This window comes from Rattus norvegicus, chromosome 2 (assembly GCF_021556685.1).
Source record: "Rattus norvegicus strain SHRSP/BbbUtx chromosome 2, alternate assembly SHRSP_T2T, whole genome shotgun sequence".
Lineage (NCBI taxonomy): Eukaryota > Metazoa > Chordata > Mammalia > Rodentia > Muridae > Rattus > Rattus norvegicus.
The window spans coordinates 243852501-243872799 of NC_141535.1; the positions used below are offsets into that span (position 1 = coordinate 243852501).

Below are 20299 nucleotides of genomic sequence, written 5' to 3' on the forward strand. Positions count from 1 at the left end.
ACTGAAAATCAGTTTAAAGGCATGCATTAGTTTCATGTCTCGATGAGGAAATACATATCAGAAAGCAATTTAAGTAAAGGACTCATCTTGGCGCAGGGCTTGAGAGGTATCACAGTGTGAGGTACCCTGATGGCAAAGGTGAGGCTGAGCATGTGGCTGCGGTGCCTTGCATCCGAGCAACCAGGAAGCAGACTGGAATTCTGGTAACAGTTGGCTTCTTCCCTTTTCCCCTTCACTCTGTCCAGGACCCCAGCCCACAGGATGATGACACCACAAGCTCGGTGGGTCTTCCGTCCATAGTTAAACTTCTCTGGAAACACTCTCACAGATGTGCCCAGAGCTGTATCTCCTCAGTGATGCTAAACCCAGCCTTCTCAGAATGAGGAGGAACCATGACAGTAGCCACACATCTAGTCTAACTCAGTCACCTTAAAAACTCAACTGGGATACTCTTCTCAGTTACTAAATTCACAGATAGGAACAAGGAGCTCTTTTGTTTCATGACAATGGATACTTAAACAAGAGAAAATAAGCCATAGGGACTGGAAAGAAACATGTTGCCAATCTGTCAATTTCCACCTACTGAGAAGCAGGACAGAAGTTTCCTCCTTTTGTTTGAGAGTGGGTTTGTTTGAACAAGATGCTAGTCAATGTTTTCTGGGCCTTGCTTGACATAAGGCAGCTGCTGAGTCTCTCCGTGGTTTGCTGCTGTGATGCTGTTCAGATTTATTTCTTCGTAAGCATTTCACTTTTCGTTTCAGTTACACTGTGCCATGATGGCAGTGGAGATGGTGCTATTCACCAGAGGCACTCCAGGATAAGAGTATCCGCTACGGTGCTGTACAGAGGCTGGGCACTGACAGTTTCAGGATAAGAGTATTGGTTACTTTTCCGCTGTGATAGAACACCTTACAAACATCAAGTGAGGGGAGAGAGGTATATTTTGGCTTACAATTCCAGAGGGGTTACAACCCATTATGACAGGCAAGACATGGCTGTATGATCATGAGGCTGTCTGGCAGTCATGAAGAGAGGGAGGAGTGGTGCAGACACACACACACACACACACACACACACACACACACACAGAGACAGAGACAGAGACAGAGACAGAGAGAGACACACAGAGAGACAGAGAGACAGAGAGACAGAGACAGAGAGACAGAGAGACAGAGAGACAGAGACAGAGGAGAAACAGAGAGGTGGTGCTAGTGGTGGTGGTAATGGTGATGGTGGTGGTGGAGGAGGAGGAGGAGGAGGAGAAGGAGGAACTACGATATAAAATATAAAATCTCAAAGCTCAGCCCCAGTGACAAACTTCCTCCTCCAGGAAACATCTTAAGGTCCTCTACCCCTTCCAAACAGAGCCACCAGTGGTGGACCAAGTGTTCAAATGCACAAACCCGTGGGGAACATTTTACACTCAGACCCCATCAGTGTGCTTGCATTTTGAATCCTACTGCTGGTTCCCATGAAACTCAAAGTTCATTAAGAAATAATTATTTGTTGTCTCAGTCTAAATCCAGTTACAGTTCATGCTTGCTTTTCTTCTGGGAAGCAGTCTCTGGTGGGATGGGGAATCGCAGACTCAGTGGTGAATTTGGAATGCGTAGGAGGGAGATCGCCTAACTGAGAGGAGGATGCATGGCAGATGAAGGACGCACACGCAGAGTTTCCTGGGCTGTGGGACTGTGCCCAGTGCGGAGAGCAGGTGTGTGTGCTCATGTCACAACTCCCATGTAACCAACTCCCCATCTCTCAGACCCACCCTTACCCAGAAGTATACCTTTGATGGGAGTGTGTTCTCCGCATTCTGCTTGATGTTACATGGTAATGGAGTGTCCCCCAAGCCACAGAGAAGTGAGAAAAGCCAGGCATAGATTGGGAGGCTTCTGTTTTTGTTTTGTCAAAAGTCAAATATTTATTTAGAAACTATTTACACAATCTCTTCTACTCTCTCTCTCTCTCTCTCTCTCTCTCTCTCTCTCTCTCTCACTCTCTCTCTGTGTGTGTGTGTGTGTGTGTGTGTGTGTGTGTGTGTGTGTAGAAAATGATAATGTGTGCAAGAGAGTGGGAATGAGAGCATGTACATGTAAGAAATCATGGGGATCAAAATGCAGCTCAGTTGGTAGCGTGCCTGCCTAACATTCAACAGGCCTTGCGTTCCACACCCTACATTACGTATTCCATGTAACCATGGTGGTACATGTCTATAACACCAGCACCAGGGAGGTGGGGGTATGAACATTGAAATTCAAGGTCATCTTTAGCTATGTAGCAAGTCTAAGCTTAGCCTGAGCTGCATGACCCCCACCTCAGAGATAAATAAACAAATACATAAATAAATTCACTTCACCGAATGCCAAGAATAGATTGCTCTTCACCCCTAATGCTCCCACTCTGTAAAACAAAACCCCAACATCATGTGATATAATTACTGAAGTGAGGGAATGCAGACTTGAAAGCTAGTGTTGGTGGAGCAGGAATAATCCTGCTTTTAATTTTTTTTTAGCCCATGTGTTCATTATCTGAAGAAATCCGACTGGGAAACTCTGATACAAATTAAGAGGCTTCTTCATACATTTTACAACTCTAGCTTACTTCTCTCTTTTTTTAATATATCAAACATTAATTTTAATAACTACATATAAAGTAACATAAACCCAAGACACTGACCAGATCAAAAAATATCAGATTCCATAGCCAACTGACTGAATTAGTGTTCTTGGACTATACATAGATGTACACCCTCCTTACAAGAGTGCTTGTTTATTATTTTTTCTTTTTTTCTTTATTAACTTGAGTATTTCTTATTTACATTTCGATTGTTATTCCCCTTCCCAGTTTCCGGGCCAAGATCCTTCTAACCCCTTCCCCTCCCCTTCTATATGGGCTTCCCCTTCCCATCCTCCCCCCATTACCACCCTCCCCCCAACAATCACGTTCACGGGGGGGGGGTTCAGTCTTGGCAGGAACAAGGGCTTCCCCTTCCACTGGTGCTCTTACTAGGATATTCATTGCTACCTATGCGGTTGGAGCCCAGGGTCAGTCCATGTATAGTCTTTGGGTAGTGGCTTAGTCCCTGGGAGCTCTGGTTGGTTGACATTGTTGTACATATGGGGTCTCGAGCCCCTTCAAGCTCTTCCAGTCCTTTCTCTGATTCCTTCAATGGGGGTCCTGTTCTCAGATCAGTGGTTCGCTATATAGCTCACTTCTCATTTTAAAGCCTTACATTCTCGTATCTCTCATGAAATGTTCACAGGGAAAATGGCCATATCACTATCTAAAGTAGACTGAAGAGTTCACTGATTATCATATGCCTTGAAAGAGAAATTTTTATTATATTTTACTTATTCTATGTGTGTGCACATGTGTGTGTGTGCGCGCGTGCGTGCACGAACACCTTGTCATGCATGTGGAGGTCAAAGGACACCTCTGGAGACTGGTTTCTCTCCTTTCATCACATGGGACTAGGGAACTCAATCCATGGTGTTAGTTTGGCGGTCAGCGCCCTTCCTGGCTGAGCCCTCTCACCAACTGTCAGCTGTATTGAGATACCTTGCTCAGTGCTGCTGCGAGGTTTGTCCTGGCTTAGTGCAATGCCCAAAGGCACAAAGCTTTCGTGTATTTTAGAAAATAACACAGGCATTGCATTTCACCCTTCAATTTTCAGGCACTTAAATGTTTTTTTCTTTAAAAATAAAGCAGTCTTGCACACATGCTTTTAGAGTCCGTATATCATATATATAGGTTAAGAAACAAAGTCACAGGGACTTTTTGACCAGTGATAATTCAAACAAAAACCAATTTGTTTTTTGTTCAAGCTTTTAAATAGCTAGATATTTGTTTAGCTTTTAATTAGTTAGATAATAGCTAACATTGCATCAAGACTTCAAGAATCTGTAAAAGGGAACTCATTATCCAATAGGAGTGAAGTTCAAGTGCCCAAAATATCATGAAAGTCAGCTCAGTCAGTTAACAGCAATAAGCAACTTCCCTAACTCTAAATACACCAAATCCTCACAAAAAAAATTTCGCAAACCCTGGGAACACCCAACATTTCACTCTCTAATCAAAAAACATAAGGATCAATAAAGACACGGTGAGAAATTATGTCTAATGTTACGGTCAGCAAAGGTCAACACATTGAAGAAAACTTCATGAAGATCCAAATACACCAGACTTCTGAATTCCCATCATTTAAAATCACCCCTACAAACAAGGCTGCATGCACGAACATATAACATATATATCATACATGTTATATCATAACATACATACATATACACACACACGCTTACACACGTACACACACACACACACACATAAAACAATCGTGGAGGAGCTCAGTGTGATGGGACAAATATTGACAAGATCATGACCGAGGAGCGGCACATTGTCCCTGTTGTGATGATTTAGATATTCTTTCCAGTCAAAATGGGCTTTTTCTTTAGTCCCAGCTCCCAACAGATATACAGTCGATGTAGAAGTAGAAAATAAAGAATCAGTTGATGTCCACTACGATTCAACCTCATCATTCAGACATATCTTAAACCTGTGGATGACATGTTTGTTTAAAAAACATCTCCTGGCTGGGACTAGATCTGCAGTGGAGGTCTTTCTTAGCAGACACATGACCCTTGGTTCAATCCCTGGCACCACCAATAGACAACCAAAGCTATTGGGTCAACTTCGTAATTCATCAACAGGCATGTTTTAAAGAAAACCGTAAGTTGCCATGGAGTTTTAGACTCCTACATTATTAATTTGGGGTTTCTCGTCAAGAACGTCCATTTGGGTAACAACAGAAGTTTCCTCAAAAGACATGGTCTTGTAGTTTCAGATCCCAGAAGATGAGTATTCGGGGGAACAGGGAGTTAGAAGAGGAAGGAAGAGACATGGAAACCCTTCAGTGATATAAATCAACTGAACGACTCCTTCCACAGACTATGGGCCCTTTTGACACATGCTATCCAGTTAATCCTCATAAGCACAGTGGGACAGCATGGAGGACGAGATCCATTTTACAGGGAAGGTATGAGGCTCACAGAGAAGGCCATGCTGTCTGCAGGTTACATAGGTGTCCATCAAGGGATGCCACTGGCACCCACAACATGCAGTAAAGGTCTGGTGTACGTTAAATGTTGTCTCTACATTGTCATCCACCACCACGTCACATCCTTTCTCTCACTGTACCTGCATGGTGCATGGCTATGCCCTACCTTGTGGGGCGTTAGGGTATTAAATGGCAGTGGAGCTGAGGTTCCACATAAAGGTTTGAACTTCAGGGACCTGAGAGAAGCACCAGGAAGTTTCTCCTCTCTGTGGTCCTCAGGAGGCAAGTGGTTAATCCTGCATGGATGGGGGAAGGGGGAATCTATTCTGTTCCTTATAGGGAATCCAATCCCCGAGAATGCAAAGAGTCTGCGAGGGAGTCCTGAACATTCTCCCGCCCAGTCTATAGCATATGGTTTCATATATGTTTCCCCACAAACTATACACTCTTCACATGCTAGGAACATACTGTGTCCTGGACAAGCACCGTCCTATGAACTTGAAACAGTCAAGGAAGAAACTGAATGTCTTTACTCCCATTTTATGTTTTATGTGTTCGGCACATACATGTGTGTGCATGGTGGCATGTGTGTGCATGGTGGCATGTGTGTGCATGGTGGCATGTGTGTGCATGGCAGCATGTATGTGCATGGTGGTATGTGTGTGCATGGTGGTATGTGTGTGCATGGTGGCATGTGTGTGCATGGTGGTATGTGTGTGCATGGTGGCATGTGTGTGCATGGTTGTATGTATGTGTATGGTGGCATGTGTGTGCATGGTGGCATGTGTGTGCATGGTTGTATGTATGTGTATGGTGGCATGTGTGCGCATGGTGGCATGTGTGTGCATGGTGGCATGTGTGTGCATGGTGGCATGTGTGTGCATGGTGGCATGTGTGGCATGTGTGGCATGTGTGTGCATGTATGTGTGTGGTGGTGTGTGTGTGCATTTGGAGGACGTCAGGCAACCTACATTATGCTCTGCTTTACTCTTCCAAGACACGGGTTCCTCATGGAGTTTGATGTTTTTTAGCTAGGCTGGCTGGCCAACCAGCCAACTCCAGCAATCCTCCTGACTCTCTGCCACCCCCCAGCGCTGGGGTTACACATAATCTCAGCCATACGTAGCTTTATATAGGGGTTCTGTGTGTCTGTCTTAGCTAGTGTCAACTTGACACAGCCTAGACATTCCTGGGAAGAGAAAATCTCAACTAAGAAAGTGCTCCACCAGACTGTCCTCTGGACATGGTGGGCATTTTCTTGATTGCTGGTTGATGTAGAAGGGTTTAGGCCCACTGTGGGCAGTGCCATCCCTAGGCAGGCATAAGAAATGTAGCTGAACAGCCTGAGAAAGCAAACCAGAGAGCAGCATTTCTCTGTGGTTTCTGCTTCAAGTACCCACCTTGACCTCCCTGAACAATGAACCTTTTCTCTGAGTTGCTTTTGGTTATGGTGGTTAGTACAATAAGAAAGCACTAATGAGGACCATAATAACAAGAACTCCGTAACCACCATTACTGACCAAACAGTCCTCAGCTTGCATCCCTAACAACCAGAGAAACTTCTGAGTGAATATTTACTAAGTGAATACAGGGAGTGGTGGGTAGACGCCTGGGCAGGGTCTGGAGGCGAGGCATAGAAAAGGAAAAACTTGAGTCTGACCTGTTAACTAACAGAGTTTTACCTTAACATGTCTGTGATGAGTAAAGATGACCGGTTTTGTTACTTAGCTCATTTTTAACAACAGGAGTGCCATCGAATTCTGAAAGGGAACCGTGAGCCCAGGGCGGAGAGAGAACACGAGTCTCGGCAGACGGTATTTATGACTTTGGCAGGCTATTTTTTTCTTTTTCCTTTTTTTTCAAATTATACTCTTGGGAGCTCAGCCTGTGTTCCCTGGTTTCCAAAAGGTGACTTTGCAAGGAAAGTTCCCCTCAGTAATTAGAGGCATTCGTCTTAGGACTCATTTGACTCCGGCAGTGAGGTCACAGGCTGCTAGACCTACTGTCACAGCCTCCCTCAATTACAGGCAGTGGCAACTCACCTTCTCGCAAAATATTAGTAAATTAACGCTCCTCACTCTGCATTCATTTGGGAAATCTGCTCAGCTTGTGAGGACCATGAGAGGCAGGGAGTCATCAGGACAACTCATAAAACCTTCAAGCCTTGTACATATCAATTAAAACTCTGGCTTTGCTTCTTCTGTTGGGATTTAGTCTGTGGGGTTCATTTTTTTATTATCCAGGAGGCAGAAATCAGCACTGTTATTTGGTGAGAAAAACACAATACAACACAACACACACGCACACGTACACACACACACACACACACACACACACACACACACACACCATAGAAAAACCCACCCAAATGTTCCCGAACATTTTCTAGAACTTGGTGTCTGTTTTAAGCCAAAAAATAAATGACCTCTGGCATAGTAGTCGTTTCCAGACCAGATTTACGACGCTGACTTAGAGCACAAATCACAATATGAAGACTGCAAAGTGATTACTATCCAATCGCTACAGCTCAGGGCATTTTAGTTCACCCAGGCATCTTTTGGTCTGTAACTATACTTCTGTTGTTACATAGAAACTGAAAAAGAATGAGATGGGCGGACACCATTTTAACCAGGTTCCCAGTGGGATTCACCGGCCCACTCGGCAAGAATTCCCAGTCTGAGGCAAAGGGGCAGAGAGGGCAGGAAAGAGAACTGAGGCTGCCCACCATAAACCAGCTGCCAGGTAGATGCCATGGGCTTTGTGGCACATGACCTAATCCTTGAATCAGAGCTGCTAGCCAGGATGGCCTTCCCCTCTGACGCTTGCACTCACACATGAAGAAGGGTCAAAGACTCAGTATCAACCTTCATTGGAACACTGAATACCAGTGACCTTAGAGCCAAACGAGCATGTCGGAAAACATTTATATCATCACGTGTGTGTATACATGCACTCTACTAGAGGAGCAGAAAGATGGACACCTCCCATCTCAGTCCTCTCTCTCTTTTACAAGTCAAACCATCAGAGAGCACTATGGCAGAGTCAGGGTCCGTTGCCTTTTAGTACATGACAAAGTACAAATTAAAAATCCACTCTCCTTCCACACCACGCCAACTGCTGTCTACTGGTGTCAGGAGGCCATAGCAAACAGAGAAATGGGCGCACATGGCCTAAAACTACCCAGACTGTGGCCTCAAACACTTGAAACCCAGATAGAACTGGAGACAAGGTTTTCCTCTTGCAAAAAAAATCAACCTAAAATGCAAGGTTGTAAAAATCACTATGGCTAGATCAAGGGATATTACTAAAAATGACTACCCTTCAAAAATTGATGCCGCACGTTGTCCTGAAAGCCACTCCTTAAAATCAGGAGCATTTCCTAGTGAGAACATGGGCTGGTTGGAGGTCTGAAAGTCATTCCTGTGTGGCTACACACACCCCTGTGAAGCCAACTTACAGTCACGATGAGCCCCTTCTCCTGGAAGTACTTCACTAGCGGCGCGGCGTTCTGCTTGAAGTTCACTAGTCTCCTTTGGGTGGCTTTCAGGTTGTCATCTGGCCGCCCCTGCTGCTCCGCACGCTTCTGTAATCTCTCCTTGAGCCTCTGGTTGGCACAAGCCAGGAACACCACCAGGTCAGGGGTGCAGATCTGAGGGAAGCAGAGAGGTAGACAGGTGTTTGTGATGTCAATCGACACACACACACACACACACACACACACACACACACACACACACACACACCAGCAGCAGCAGGAGCAGCAGCAGCAGGGCCCTCTGATGGTTCTGTGGTGGCCATACCCTCGAATCTTTCTGCCTTTTCCAGATGATTTCCTGAGCTGCTCTCTACACAGGACTGCCTCGTCTTATTGCTGTCCCTATAAAGAACAGCCTGTCCCCTGTGGCAGTATGTGGTAGCCCTATGTACTTCAGAAACCATATTTTCTGTCTATCCTCACATACATTTTCAGGCTGAAATTTGCTAGAGCATGCGTAACCTGATTTTAGAGGCGAGATGATCACTGGGCCCTAGTTGTCTGCAGCAAACCCATGATTCCCCTATAACCACTATTTTATTTATTTTACAACTGGCTACTGCAGGCTAAGCTAGTTCTTGATGCCATGACTGCGCTTCACAGCACTCTACAAGGTAATACACATCAAGTCTGTTTTGTACATGAACACAGCAAGGCTTTGAGAGTCCAGAGCTCTTAAGAGTTCATGCAGTCACTAAGGTCAAAGGTGTGTCTTGCTCTGCTTGGTCTGCAACCTCTCAAACTTTCCCTGTCACAAGACACCAGAAAGCCAGAGCCAAGTACCAAGGAGTTATATGGATGCAGCTTCAAAAATATCTAGTTTTTAGGTAACTGAGAACTGGAGTGTTTAAAGGGTACCAGGACCAGGAAGTGAATGCAGTTTACTGTTGAGCCTGGGATGAGGCTAAAGGCATGGTGGTTTAAAGTAAGAGTTTCCAGTTTAACAGGAAGAGTTGCTTCTGTGTCCTATGAGATAGCTGGGTGTGTAAAGGTATTTATCACCAGGACTCACATGCTGCAAAGATGAAATACAGGTTTTATCCTCAACCAGGTTGTCCTCTCATCGCCTCACACATAGCATGGCACTTAAGCATACACACATATATGCACACATGCACACATACACACGTACACACACATGCACAGTCACGTGTGCACACACATACATACACATGCATGTACACATGCACACACACATGCACATACATATTCATATACACACATGTACACACAGACACATTCACACACACACAGGGACATAAAATAATATTTGTTTAGGAAAGAAAAAGGAAAATTGCCTTGTGAGGCTGGAAGTGTTCGTGTCAGGACCTAACAGCTGAACAGAGGCAAAGATTTGACACTCAAACATGTGTGTCCTCATGTGCCAACATGGACATGTGAATGGATGTCCCTGTGTTATCCTGAAGACCACACACGAAAGCGCCCAGAATAAACTCAAGACATTGTTAGCCATTCTCCCTGGCTCTTGATTTTCCTGTGTGATTCTGGGTCTCCTCTGTCATGCTTTTTTAAATTTTGTTTGTTTTTCCTATAATATTTTTTCCTCTCTAACTCCCAAGCAGGTTGTTTTCCAAGTCTTCCGTCACCTTTCCTGAGTGGCTCTCCTGTTTGGTTTTCATCTGCACTCCATATTGATTCCAGATACACACTTTCTCCACTTTCAACAGCCTGGTGTTTTCAAGAGTCTTTGTGACAGTTCTTTCCAGATGCTTTAATGTGACTTTGACCTTAGCACTTTTCTACCTCAATCATGTCACAGTAAAACTCCTCCCCTGCCCCTTCTCCTTCCCTCCCCTCCCCTGCCCCTTCTTCTCCCCTTCTCTCCCCCTCCCTCCTCTTCCCTTTCTCCTTCCCTTCCTCTTCTCCTCCCCTCCCCTCCCCCTTCCCCTGCCCTCTCCTCCTCTTCCCCTTCTACTTCCCTCCCTTCACTGCCCTCTCTCTTCTCCCTCCTACCCCTCCTCTGGTAGCAATGCCCCTTTCTTAAATCTCTGAACTAGAATACTTAATAGACCTGTAACCCTCACCAGCCTCCAGTCTGTCCCAGGGATCAATACACCTCTTGGTTTGTCCCTGAGAGCCCTTCAGCCTCCCTCAGTGTCCCAGCGCCTGATCACAGCTGCATCAGGGAAAGGGACTGACCCAGATGAGATGTATCCAGAATGAGACTGTCTTTAGGTTCCATCTAGGACAGTGGTTCAAAACCTTCCTCACACTGTGACCCTTTAATAGAGTTCCTCACGATGTGGTGACCCCAACTATGAAATTATTTTTGTTGCTACTCCATAACTGTGATTTTGCTACTGTTTTGAATCATACTGTAAACGTCTGATATGCAGGATACCTGATATGCGACCCTTGTGAAAGGGGTCACAACCCACAGTTGAGAACCACTAATCTAGTATTTGTCCTTTGGCAAACTTCAGCCTTTCTGAACTAATTTTCTTAAATAAAGGGGAGATTTCCAACACAGTAATTTAGCATTCTCCCTTAAAAAACAAAAAGAAAGAAATACAAACATGACCCATGTGTGGCTGAGGTGATGGCTTGGTCAGTAAAGGGTTTGCTATGCGAGCATGAAGATCTGAGTTCAGATCTCCAAGCCCTGCCAGGATCCATGCCTTCTGTAATCCTGTGTGCAGGAGGCACGAACCGCTGGAGCTCCCTAGTCTGCCAGCCCAGCTAAGTCAGAGGCTCAGGGCCAGTGAGAGACCCTGCTTCAAAAACAAAATGTAAGCTGGAGAAAGCTGAGGAAGACCCTTGATGAGGCTGAGCTCTGGATTCCGCACATACATGCACACGTGTGCACACACACCATCTCCACAGGTACACATAAACTTATACAGACATATACCAGAGACATACACAGACAAATACACTCCAAAATGTAAACTGCTTTTGAGTAACCTTAAAACTTTAGAAAATCACTTGTAGCTTTTAATGGCATACAATCAGGAGATTCCCTGGAAGCTAAAACTTTATTTTCTAAAATACTGAATTATAAAATTTGTATTTATTATTATATGTAATATTCATCATTATAAGATGTAATAAAGGACACATTTAAAACTACCTCAAATAAATTATGTAAGGAAGAAGGCAACTTGTTGTTGATGATGATGTTGTTCTGTTTTGTTTTCTGAAACAGGGTTTCTCTGTGTAGCCTTGGCTGTCCTGGAACTCACTCTGTAACCCAGGCTGGCCTTGAACTTGGGGATCTGCCAGCCTCTGCCTCCTAAGTGCTAGGATTAAAGATGTGCGCCACCACCAGCAGGCAGGAAGTAGGCGATTGCTGACAAACAAACTACGCTATATTTAGGTTGTTTTGATAACGCTATACGTTAAAAGGCAGGGGAAAGAATTGGCCGTGAGCTTCTGTGTCCATATGGGATACAAGAAAACGCATCTTGTGGTTTTAAACTCTTGCACTGAATACCTGTGCAAGTCAACTGGCTGATGCTCCTTGGCTTCTATCTTGGTCCAAGCGCGATGCAGAAGCTTCCCTCGGTGACAGAGTGAGCTCACCAGCAGCTTATGTACTGCATTTGGTCCTGTGGTTGGTTTCTGTACACCAGGGACAGCTTCCAATTCATATTGTACACTCTGAATGTAACTGCATTCTGTTGGGTTGCTATTTAAACTACTAGAGTTTATAAATAGTCACTTTAGACTTATCAAAAAGTGGAGCAGCATATATTATATATTATACACACCATATATACATACATATATATGTATATGTATATATGTGTATATATATATATATATATATATATATATATATATGATTTATTCTCATGAGTAGAAGACCAGTGTGGAGAAAAATGGTCTTAAAGTAAAATTGCTTAATTTTATAACTGGGATTACGCTGCTGTCTTTCTTATTACACACTGAAAAGCCTATGACTGTGAATTCAAAGCAAAACAAAAAGCCTAGAACAGCCAAGGCTAGAGCAGGAGCTGGGGCAGTAAACAAGCTGACCCCAGCTGATGGTGGCCTGGCTAAGGCTAGCAGCGTTACAGGCTCCTTTGCTTGCTTGGGCTTCACGGTGTCCAGTAGCACTCCATTTGAGAGAAAATGGTATGCCTCTCCCCTCCCAAAGCAGACACCATCGTGTGAAGTAGAGTGGGGGCAGAAAAGCCACACTGCGTGCTGTGTGAAAGGAAACTGTTTGCAGGGGAGGCTGGCAGCTCTCAGAATGAAAGAGGATCTCGAGGAGGACTTCAGAAGAGCAGACGGCATGCATGGGGACTTGGAGGACTAAGAAGAGCACATGCATGGGGCCTTGGATCTCGTTCCTCAGGTTCCTCAGCTTGACTGACAGCCCATGTCCACGCTAGGGCATCCTTTTCCTTTCTTAACAAGCTGTGCCCTTCCCTAAAAGGCACGACTCTTCATCGACCTTCCCAGAGGCTGCCAGGTTCTTCACCTAACCTGTACTGTTTTCCCATAACGTCTCATAAACTCATCCTTGAGCTTCCTTGTGAGTCCATCTCTGGATTCCTTGATTAGTGAGACTGAGCACCCCAAAGGGCACCTCGGTTTCTCTGGTAGCAACTGGATTTCAGAAGATGGAAACCCTACGGGTGCTCACGGCGTTGACTTGAGATGCAGGGGAGGGCTGTCTCGCCAAACAGGAGGAACCATCCAGTCCTTGAAGGGCACACTCATACCTCAGGAAGTATTGAATGAATGAGTAGTCAGATACAAAAGCACAGGAGAAAGAAAACAGACACCACTTTTGTCTACATGGCAGTAAAATTTGAAGTGGTTGATACTGTTTCTCCCATTCAATTAAGTCAGCGAGTCCTTCCCCCTCCATCACATTGATAATTTGGTCTCTCTGGGTCTATTATAAGCCCTTAATTCTGTTCAAAGGAATCAACCTTTGTGTAGGCAAGAATACATTCACGGTGTCAGGCTCACAAAGAAATTCAGTTTTAATACTCTCTTACCCAACAGGGTCACTCTCTGCCCTGTTCTTTAGGAAGCTGTATCAGGAGAGCTCGACTCCCCAATTGTATCTGCTACACTGTCAGAAATCAGGAAGCCAAAGGACAATTAGCGTTGAAATAAAAGCTGAAGTCACATAAAGTAAGAGATAGACAAGGAAAGGGAGCTACGTAACCTGAGTTAACCCCAAACCTGCAAGCATCTGCACTCTGGTGATAAATGGCTTTAAAACTGGAACATTCGGTACTCTGCCCTGAGCACTGCCTGTTCCAGGTGCTGCCAATTAAGGGGTGGACCCGGGGCTCTCCCTGAGGTCTTGCTTCTAACAGGGCTTCTGTTTGCCTTCCCATTCTACCAAATGGCTTCTTTCACACGTTAAACATCTACTGAATGAAAGCCCGTGTTGCTCCACAGCTGGCGGATTAGGTCACTATGAAAGGAAAGCTGATTGATAACTGGATTTTATCATCTTTTACAAAAAGTATTTCATTTTTAAATTCGATGTGTTTGTCTGTGGATGTGGGTTTTGCATGTTAAACACAAATGCCCTATGAGAATCTAGTAGGCACCCTTAATCACCGGGCCATCTTTTCAGTGTGTAACTTCACTGTGTGTGTGTTGCATATGCATGCACATGTTTGTGTGTGTGCATTTGTGTGTGCATGTGGCTGTGCGTGTTGTACTTTTGTACCAGGGTACAGAGGACAGAGGAGGATGCTGGGTGTGACGCAGAGGCCAGCATCCTCCTCTGTCACTCTCTGCCTTATTTTATTTTTTTTTCTTTTTGAGATGGCATCTCTCATGAAGCTGCTATTTTTCAGTTAAGACAGTGGCCAGTGAACTCCAAATCCTCTTGTCCCCCATTTCACTCTGGTGCTGACACTGAACATCTGTGTCCAAATCTTATATGGGTACTGGGGCTCTAAACTCCGTCCCCGTCTTGTATAGCAAGCCCTATCACCCACTGAGCTGTCTCCCCAGTCCTTTTAACATGGAGATCTTTCCTGAGCAGTTTCCACAGGGCTGGGGAACAAACCTGCTAATATGTGTCGCTCATATTAGTTAAATAGCAGCAGCAACAAAAGTCATTTTATTACCCAGGTTTTTAAATAAGGCCAGTGAAGGGTGGCCCACGACACCACCGGGGGGTGGGTGAGATGGCTCAGTGCATAAGCCTGAGAACCAGAGTTTGGTCGTGGTGGTGAACATGGCGGAAGGAGACTAATGTCCTCTGGCCTCCACGTGTGTACTGTGACACACATATACACACGTCCATACAGACACATATGCACTAGATAAACGAAAATAAGTTTACACTGACCATGGCAGACACCAAATATTTAAATAAAATTAGATATACAACATGGCCATAAACACGAAGATCATAAAAGATGTCCAGTCTTCCCAGATGATCAATGCCATTCCTTAATTTTAACAGGTTTTGTGGAGGGGGAACCAAAGTTCTCCCTAAAAAGTGAGAAGATGAGTAAAGCCCACCTTGGATACAAACCCAGCACCACGTATGTGACATGCTGCAGATGTATGAGTGACTTTACCTTATATTAGTCTAATGTGGCTGAACTCTTACAGTTAGGGGAAAAAAGTCATCTCCCCAATGGGAAATGTCTGCAACATTGTATCAAAAACACAAAATCTTAGTAATTCAGAAAATCCAAGTGGAGATCACACACCCACCAGATGGTAAAGGCAACAGAGTTCAGTGAGGCCCCATGCTGGCTGGGATGTGGCCACTGGGGGAATATGTGTCATTTGTCCACGCTCACTCGTAACTTCGGTATCTCGTATTGATAAGATCCATTTTGGGTACAACAATGAGCAACAAGCACACATAAAACTCTCTGATGGAGCTTAACCAGGAGGAGGAGACCTCAATCAAAGAATCATACAGGTAAATGCCGAACCAGATGCACTACCCCAGGTGGGACACTATGAGAGCACAGGACAGGGAGGCCAGATCCACCAGGCAAGCCACAGAGGCTCAGCCCTGTGAGCCTCATACACGTAGGCTTGCTCCTCAGCACACACAGCTGTCGAACCACCCTCTCTAAGGGAGGTGGGCTGCAGCCATTCTTTCTGGACAGGAAAGTGCAAGTCATTAATGTCTTGGGTTAATTTTTCCAAATAGAATTTGAAAGATGCTAGATATCAAGACAGATAAACTGGGACAGTGGCAAATATGCAGTCATGCTAGTTGTGTTACTTTGTCTGTTCTCTTTCTTCAGTTAATCTGAGGCCTTAGCTGTTAAGTTTCTCAGTCCTAGAAGAAAGGGCACAATGTGGGAAGAACACTGCTCTCTTCAGAAAGCCCCCACTGTTCTCAGTCTCCTCACCTTTAGAGAGAAAGGGTGTGACAGACGTTGGTGGGAGCTAGGCCTTTCAATGCGCTACAGTTCTGAGCTGAGGGGCAGCTTGTCTGGTGAGAAGAGCCATCCCTCTCTCTGCCCCTCTGCTGCTCATCTTGGCTTGCTGCTTTCTGGACAGCCAGTGGGATGTGCTGAACAGGATTCTCAGAAGGCCAGTGTTGGTGTGGCTCTGGCTCCAGGTTCTGTCTCCTCTTCTACATTTAGATCAACATTTCTAGGGCAACAGTGGGACAGTCTGAGACTGGGGGATAAACTAGGGTTGGAGGCTGTCATTTTGCTTGTCTTGGTCTTAATCTCTAGGCTTTGGATCTTGCTTTTCCATATAAGATAAAAGTGGTTCTCAGGGCCGAAGAGATAACTCAGTGATTGAGTACTTCCTGCTCTCTGGTTCCCAGCACGAATGTGAGAGGCCCCAAATTGTCTCTAACTCCAGCTCCCTCCAGGGAACCCTCACATACACATACACATACACATACACATACACATACACATACACATACACATACACATACACATACATACACATACACACACATGTACACACACATACACGTACACATACACACATTCACATGCACTTCACATACACACTCACACACATACATATACATACACATACACACATACACACTCACACACATATACATACACATGCACACAATACACATACATATACACATACACATACATACACACATACACATACACACACATGCACTTACACATATACACACACATACACATACACACACATGCATTTACACATATACACACACATACACATATACATACACATACACACACATGCATGTGCACTTACACATACACACATACATATACACATACACACTCACACATATACATACACATCCGTACACACATACACATACATACTCACACATACACATACACACATACACACATACACACACATACAGACACACATATACGCACATACACATATAAATACACATACACATACACACACATACAGACACACATATACACACATACACATATAAACACACAAACACATACACATACACATAAATACAAATAAGACAAATCTTTTTTTTAAGGAACTCTCTGTAGGATTCAGATGTGTAGTTTGGAAACCAAGTCCTGCAGTAAGGGCATGTGCTTTCTGGAACTTGTTGTCCCTGAGTTCGATCGACTTCAGTCATTCTGAGGTGGGCTGCAGATCGGATCCATTTCCTACAAATATCATTGCCTTTCTTCCCGTGTCTGATTATTTCAGCTCAGAGAAATCAGACATTCCCCCTGACCTTAGACGCTGTGACTGAGACGAAGAGAGAGCTCTAGGAGGCAGGTTTGTGGAGACGTGGGGCCAGGAGTAGACCACCTCAGCCAGAGGGATACACTAAAGAGTTCTATCCCACAACAAGGTGAGCAGTAATGCGTCACCAGCTTACCGTGGCTGACAGTAATTTTGAATATCCTTACTACAAAAATTGGTATGGACGCGAGGAAACGTGTCTTAAATTGCTCAGCTGAGCGATTCCACGATGGATGTGTCCTTCAAAAACACCGTTTTGAATATAACATAGAGGAATGTGTAATTTTTATTCATCAATTTTAAGCTATTAATTAAAAGATTGTTGTGACAAGCAAAGTGCCTCTAAAATAAGGAAGTAAAAGGGGGGGACCCAAGTCGGTTGATCCTTTCTCCCCAAGTCTTTTCACAGAATAAATGCATTTCTGTCATGAGTTTGGTCACAGTTGTGTAGATGAAATAAAATCTGGTTCACCAAGGTAAGGCCTGGCTAGCAACAGGAGGAGCCTCAATAGCCATGGCACTGACGGGGCAGGCCTTGAACTAGAGAAGCTTGACAAGATTCCTGAGGCCACCTCCCCAACACTGGCTCTAACCGCTGCTGACCAGAGCTTAGGTATAGTGTGAGAGACATGGAGTCATTGAAGCTAAAGTGATCGCTATGATTAAACATAGAAACAAGACAACGCTTTGTTATGTTCTAGGGGAACTAGCAGCATACGAGACCTGGTTGTTGACAGTTTGGGTGTTTTCTGTGGAGAAACTGTTTCCTATCAGTTCTATGACCCTGCCATGATCTCTTCCAGCCTCAAATGTACACACATTGTTTTTACTACACCAGGGGACTGTTACCTAGGATACTGTCCTTTCAGCAGTCACTCACTAGCCAGATTAGTCCTCTGAATGGAGCCATCATTAGTGGTTCAAAAATATAATTATCACCATTAGTTTATGAAAAAATACATTTCTGTGGCTTAGTGTGCCCAGCTTCCTGCAGCAAAAGCAGCCAGGGTATATTAGAATACCAACACACAGGGACTTAAAGGAGACGACTAAAGGTGTTGTTCGATATATATCATATTGACAGCAAGCGAGTCATGCACACTTATGAGGCTATTTCTCCCCCACAGATACTCTTCTGCCATCATTTTTGCTATTTATGTATCTAGTTCATTGGCTGAGTTATTCATGCATCTAATATTTACTGATATCTTACTATTATGACCTAGAAGTTAGGGTTCTAGAAAGGTAACAGAGTGAGGACCAATGACAGAGCAGGGACAGACAGTGGAGGTTGACAGAGCATTCTGAGAAGGCAGGAAGTCTGGGCTGTCCATGGTGACACCCTCCTTCTATGGGGAGTTCCAAGACAATGTAAGGAGGAATAGCCACTATGTTTCATTTCAGCCATCAACTGGGAACTATGGATAACCTCTACTAGTACTAGCATTAGGCACTCAGCTCTAACAGAGCCAAGGGCCAGCCGGGCATGGTGATGCTTGCCTGTCATCCCAGCTACTGGAGTGGCTGACACAAGATGACTTCAAGCTCAAGGGCAGCCTAGGTTATGCAGTGAGACCTTGTCTCAAAGAAAAAGATAATGAATAAAAGAAAAACAGAAGGACTTTGTCATACTGAAGGAAAGCCAGGGCAGAGGGACAGGGTTTGCTGCCTCTATGGGCTAAGTCTCATCTTTCTGGTTCACGGTGGTCAAAGTAGGGTCACCTTGATACTGGGGCCAGTGACACTTGGGCGATCAGACCAAAGACAAAGAAAACAACTGATAGAAATGGTGAAGAAGCGGATGCTAATGTCAAGTGATGCTGCTATCGCCATAGTGATTTTCCTCAGAGGATTTGGCAATGGCATTCAGCCAATTTCTAAGCCAGCCTGTCCCCAGGTCCTCACCAACGCTGAACATTTAAACCCATAATGTGGACAGAAACTATCCTTGGTATGTGACTGCCAACTTGACTCAAACTGTCTACTGTGCAGATAAATTCAAGGGAGCAAAACTACCAGGATGACTTAGAAGTGCACAGGCCAGCAGAAAATACCAACAGAATGATGTCCTCTCCTGACCAACTTACTTCACTCACTGGCTTTAGGCACCAACGTTTGCTGTGCACGTGCAGAGGCAAATGCTGGGAAGGCTGAGAAATTCTTAAAACCAAAAGCACATTTCAGATCATTAAATAAACGCATTTCTTAGAGGAAAGTGAAATTCGAAGTTATATTAAGTGCAAACTGATACATTAAGAATGGAAAATAGGTTCTTTCCGGCTCCGGCTGCCATAGAGGAACCGCCGCCACGTCCGCGCATGGGCGGTGGATGGTCGTTCGGACTAATTCACCGCAAGACCGTCGGAGTGGAGCTGGTGGCAGGTGGCAAAAGGGGTCGTGGTGGTTATGAAACGCAGATCCGGTCAGTGAAAACCTGCCGCTTCTTACGTGAGCACCACCATCAACGAGAATGGTCGGGCTGCCCTCAGCAGCAGCAGGCACAGGATTCGAAAGAACAAGCACGGCCCTGATCTGCGCATGGCGGCCACCCACAGAGCCAGCGCCATCCTTCCAAGCCAGAAGCCTGTGGTGGTGAAGAGGAAATGGACCCGCGCTACCAAGAACTCCTGAGCCCCACACCCCAGAAGTAATAAAGAGTCCACTGACTTGTTTAACCGCCAAAATAATGATGATGATGATGGTGATGATGATGATGATAACGATAAAGATAAATAAAGGAAAATAGGTGCAAAGTTATGTATAAATCTATTAAATTATTGAATGAAAAATGGCTTAAAACATTATTAGAGTGTCTGAAGGATTTGAAAGATGTGTGTGTGTGTGTGTGTGATTTCTTTTTCCTTTTTAAAAGATTTATCTTTATTATTTTAAATTATGTGTAGACATGTGTGCCTGCATGCAGATATGTGATGTAAACACATGGGAGTCCAGAGGCCTTGGACCCCACGGTGCTAGACTTACTGACAGCTGTAAGCTCCCTGCCACCGGTGCTGGTAACCAAGGAGTCTGTAAAGAGCACGAGTGCTCTCAATCTG

At 44.7% G+C, this 20299-nt stretch overlaps 1 protein-coding gene across 2 annotated transcripts in view; it reads right to left on the reverse strand.

The window, feature by feature from the left end:
* The window catches only part of Ak5 (adenylate kinase 5), a 188625-nt gene that overhangs the window by 134648 nt on the left and 33678 nt on the right, over positions 1–20299 (reverse strand). For both annotated transcript variants that reach the window (NM_001108951.1, XM_087629520.1), the window contains 1 exon segment: positions 8514–8705. In NM_001108951.1, the coding sequence (NP_001102421.1) occupies positions 8514–8705 (192 nt within the window).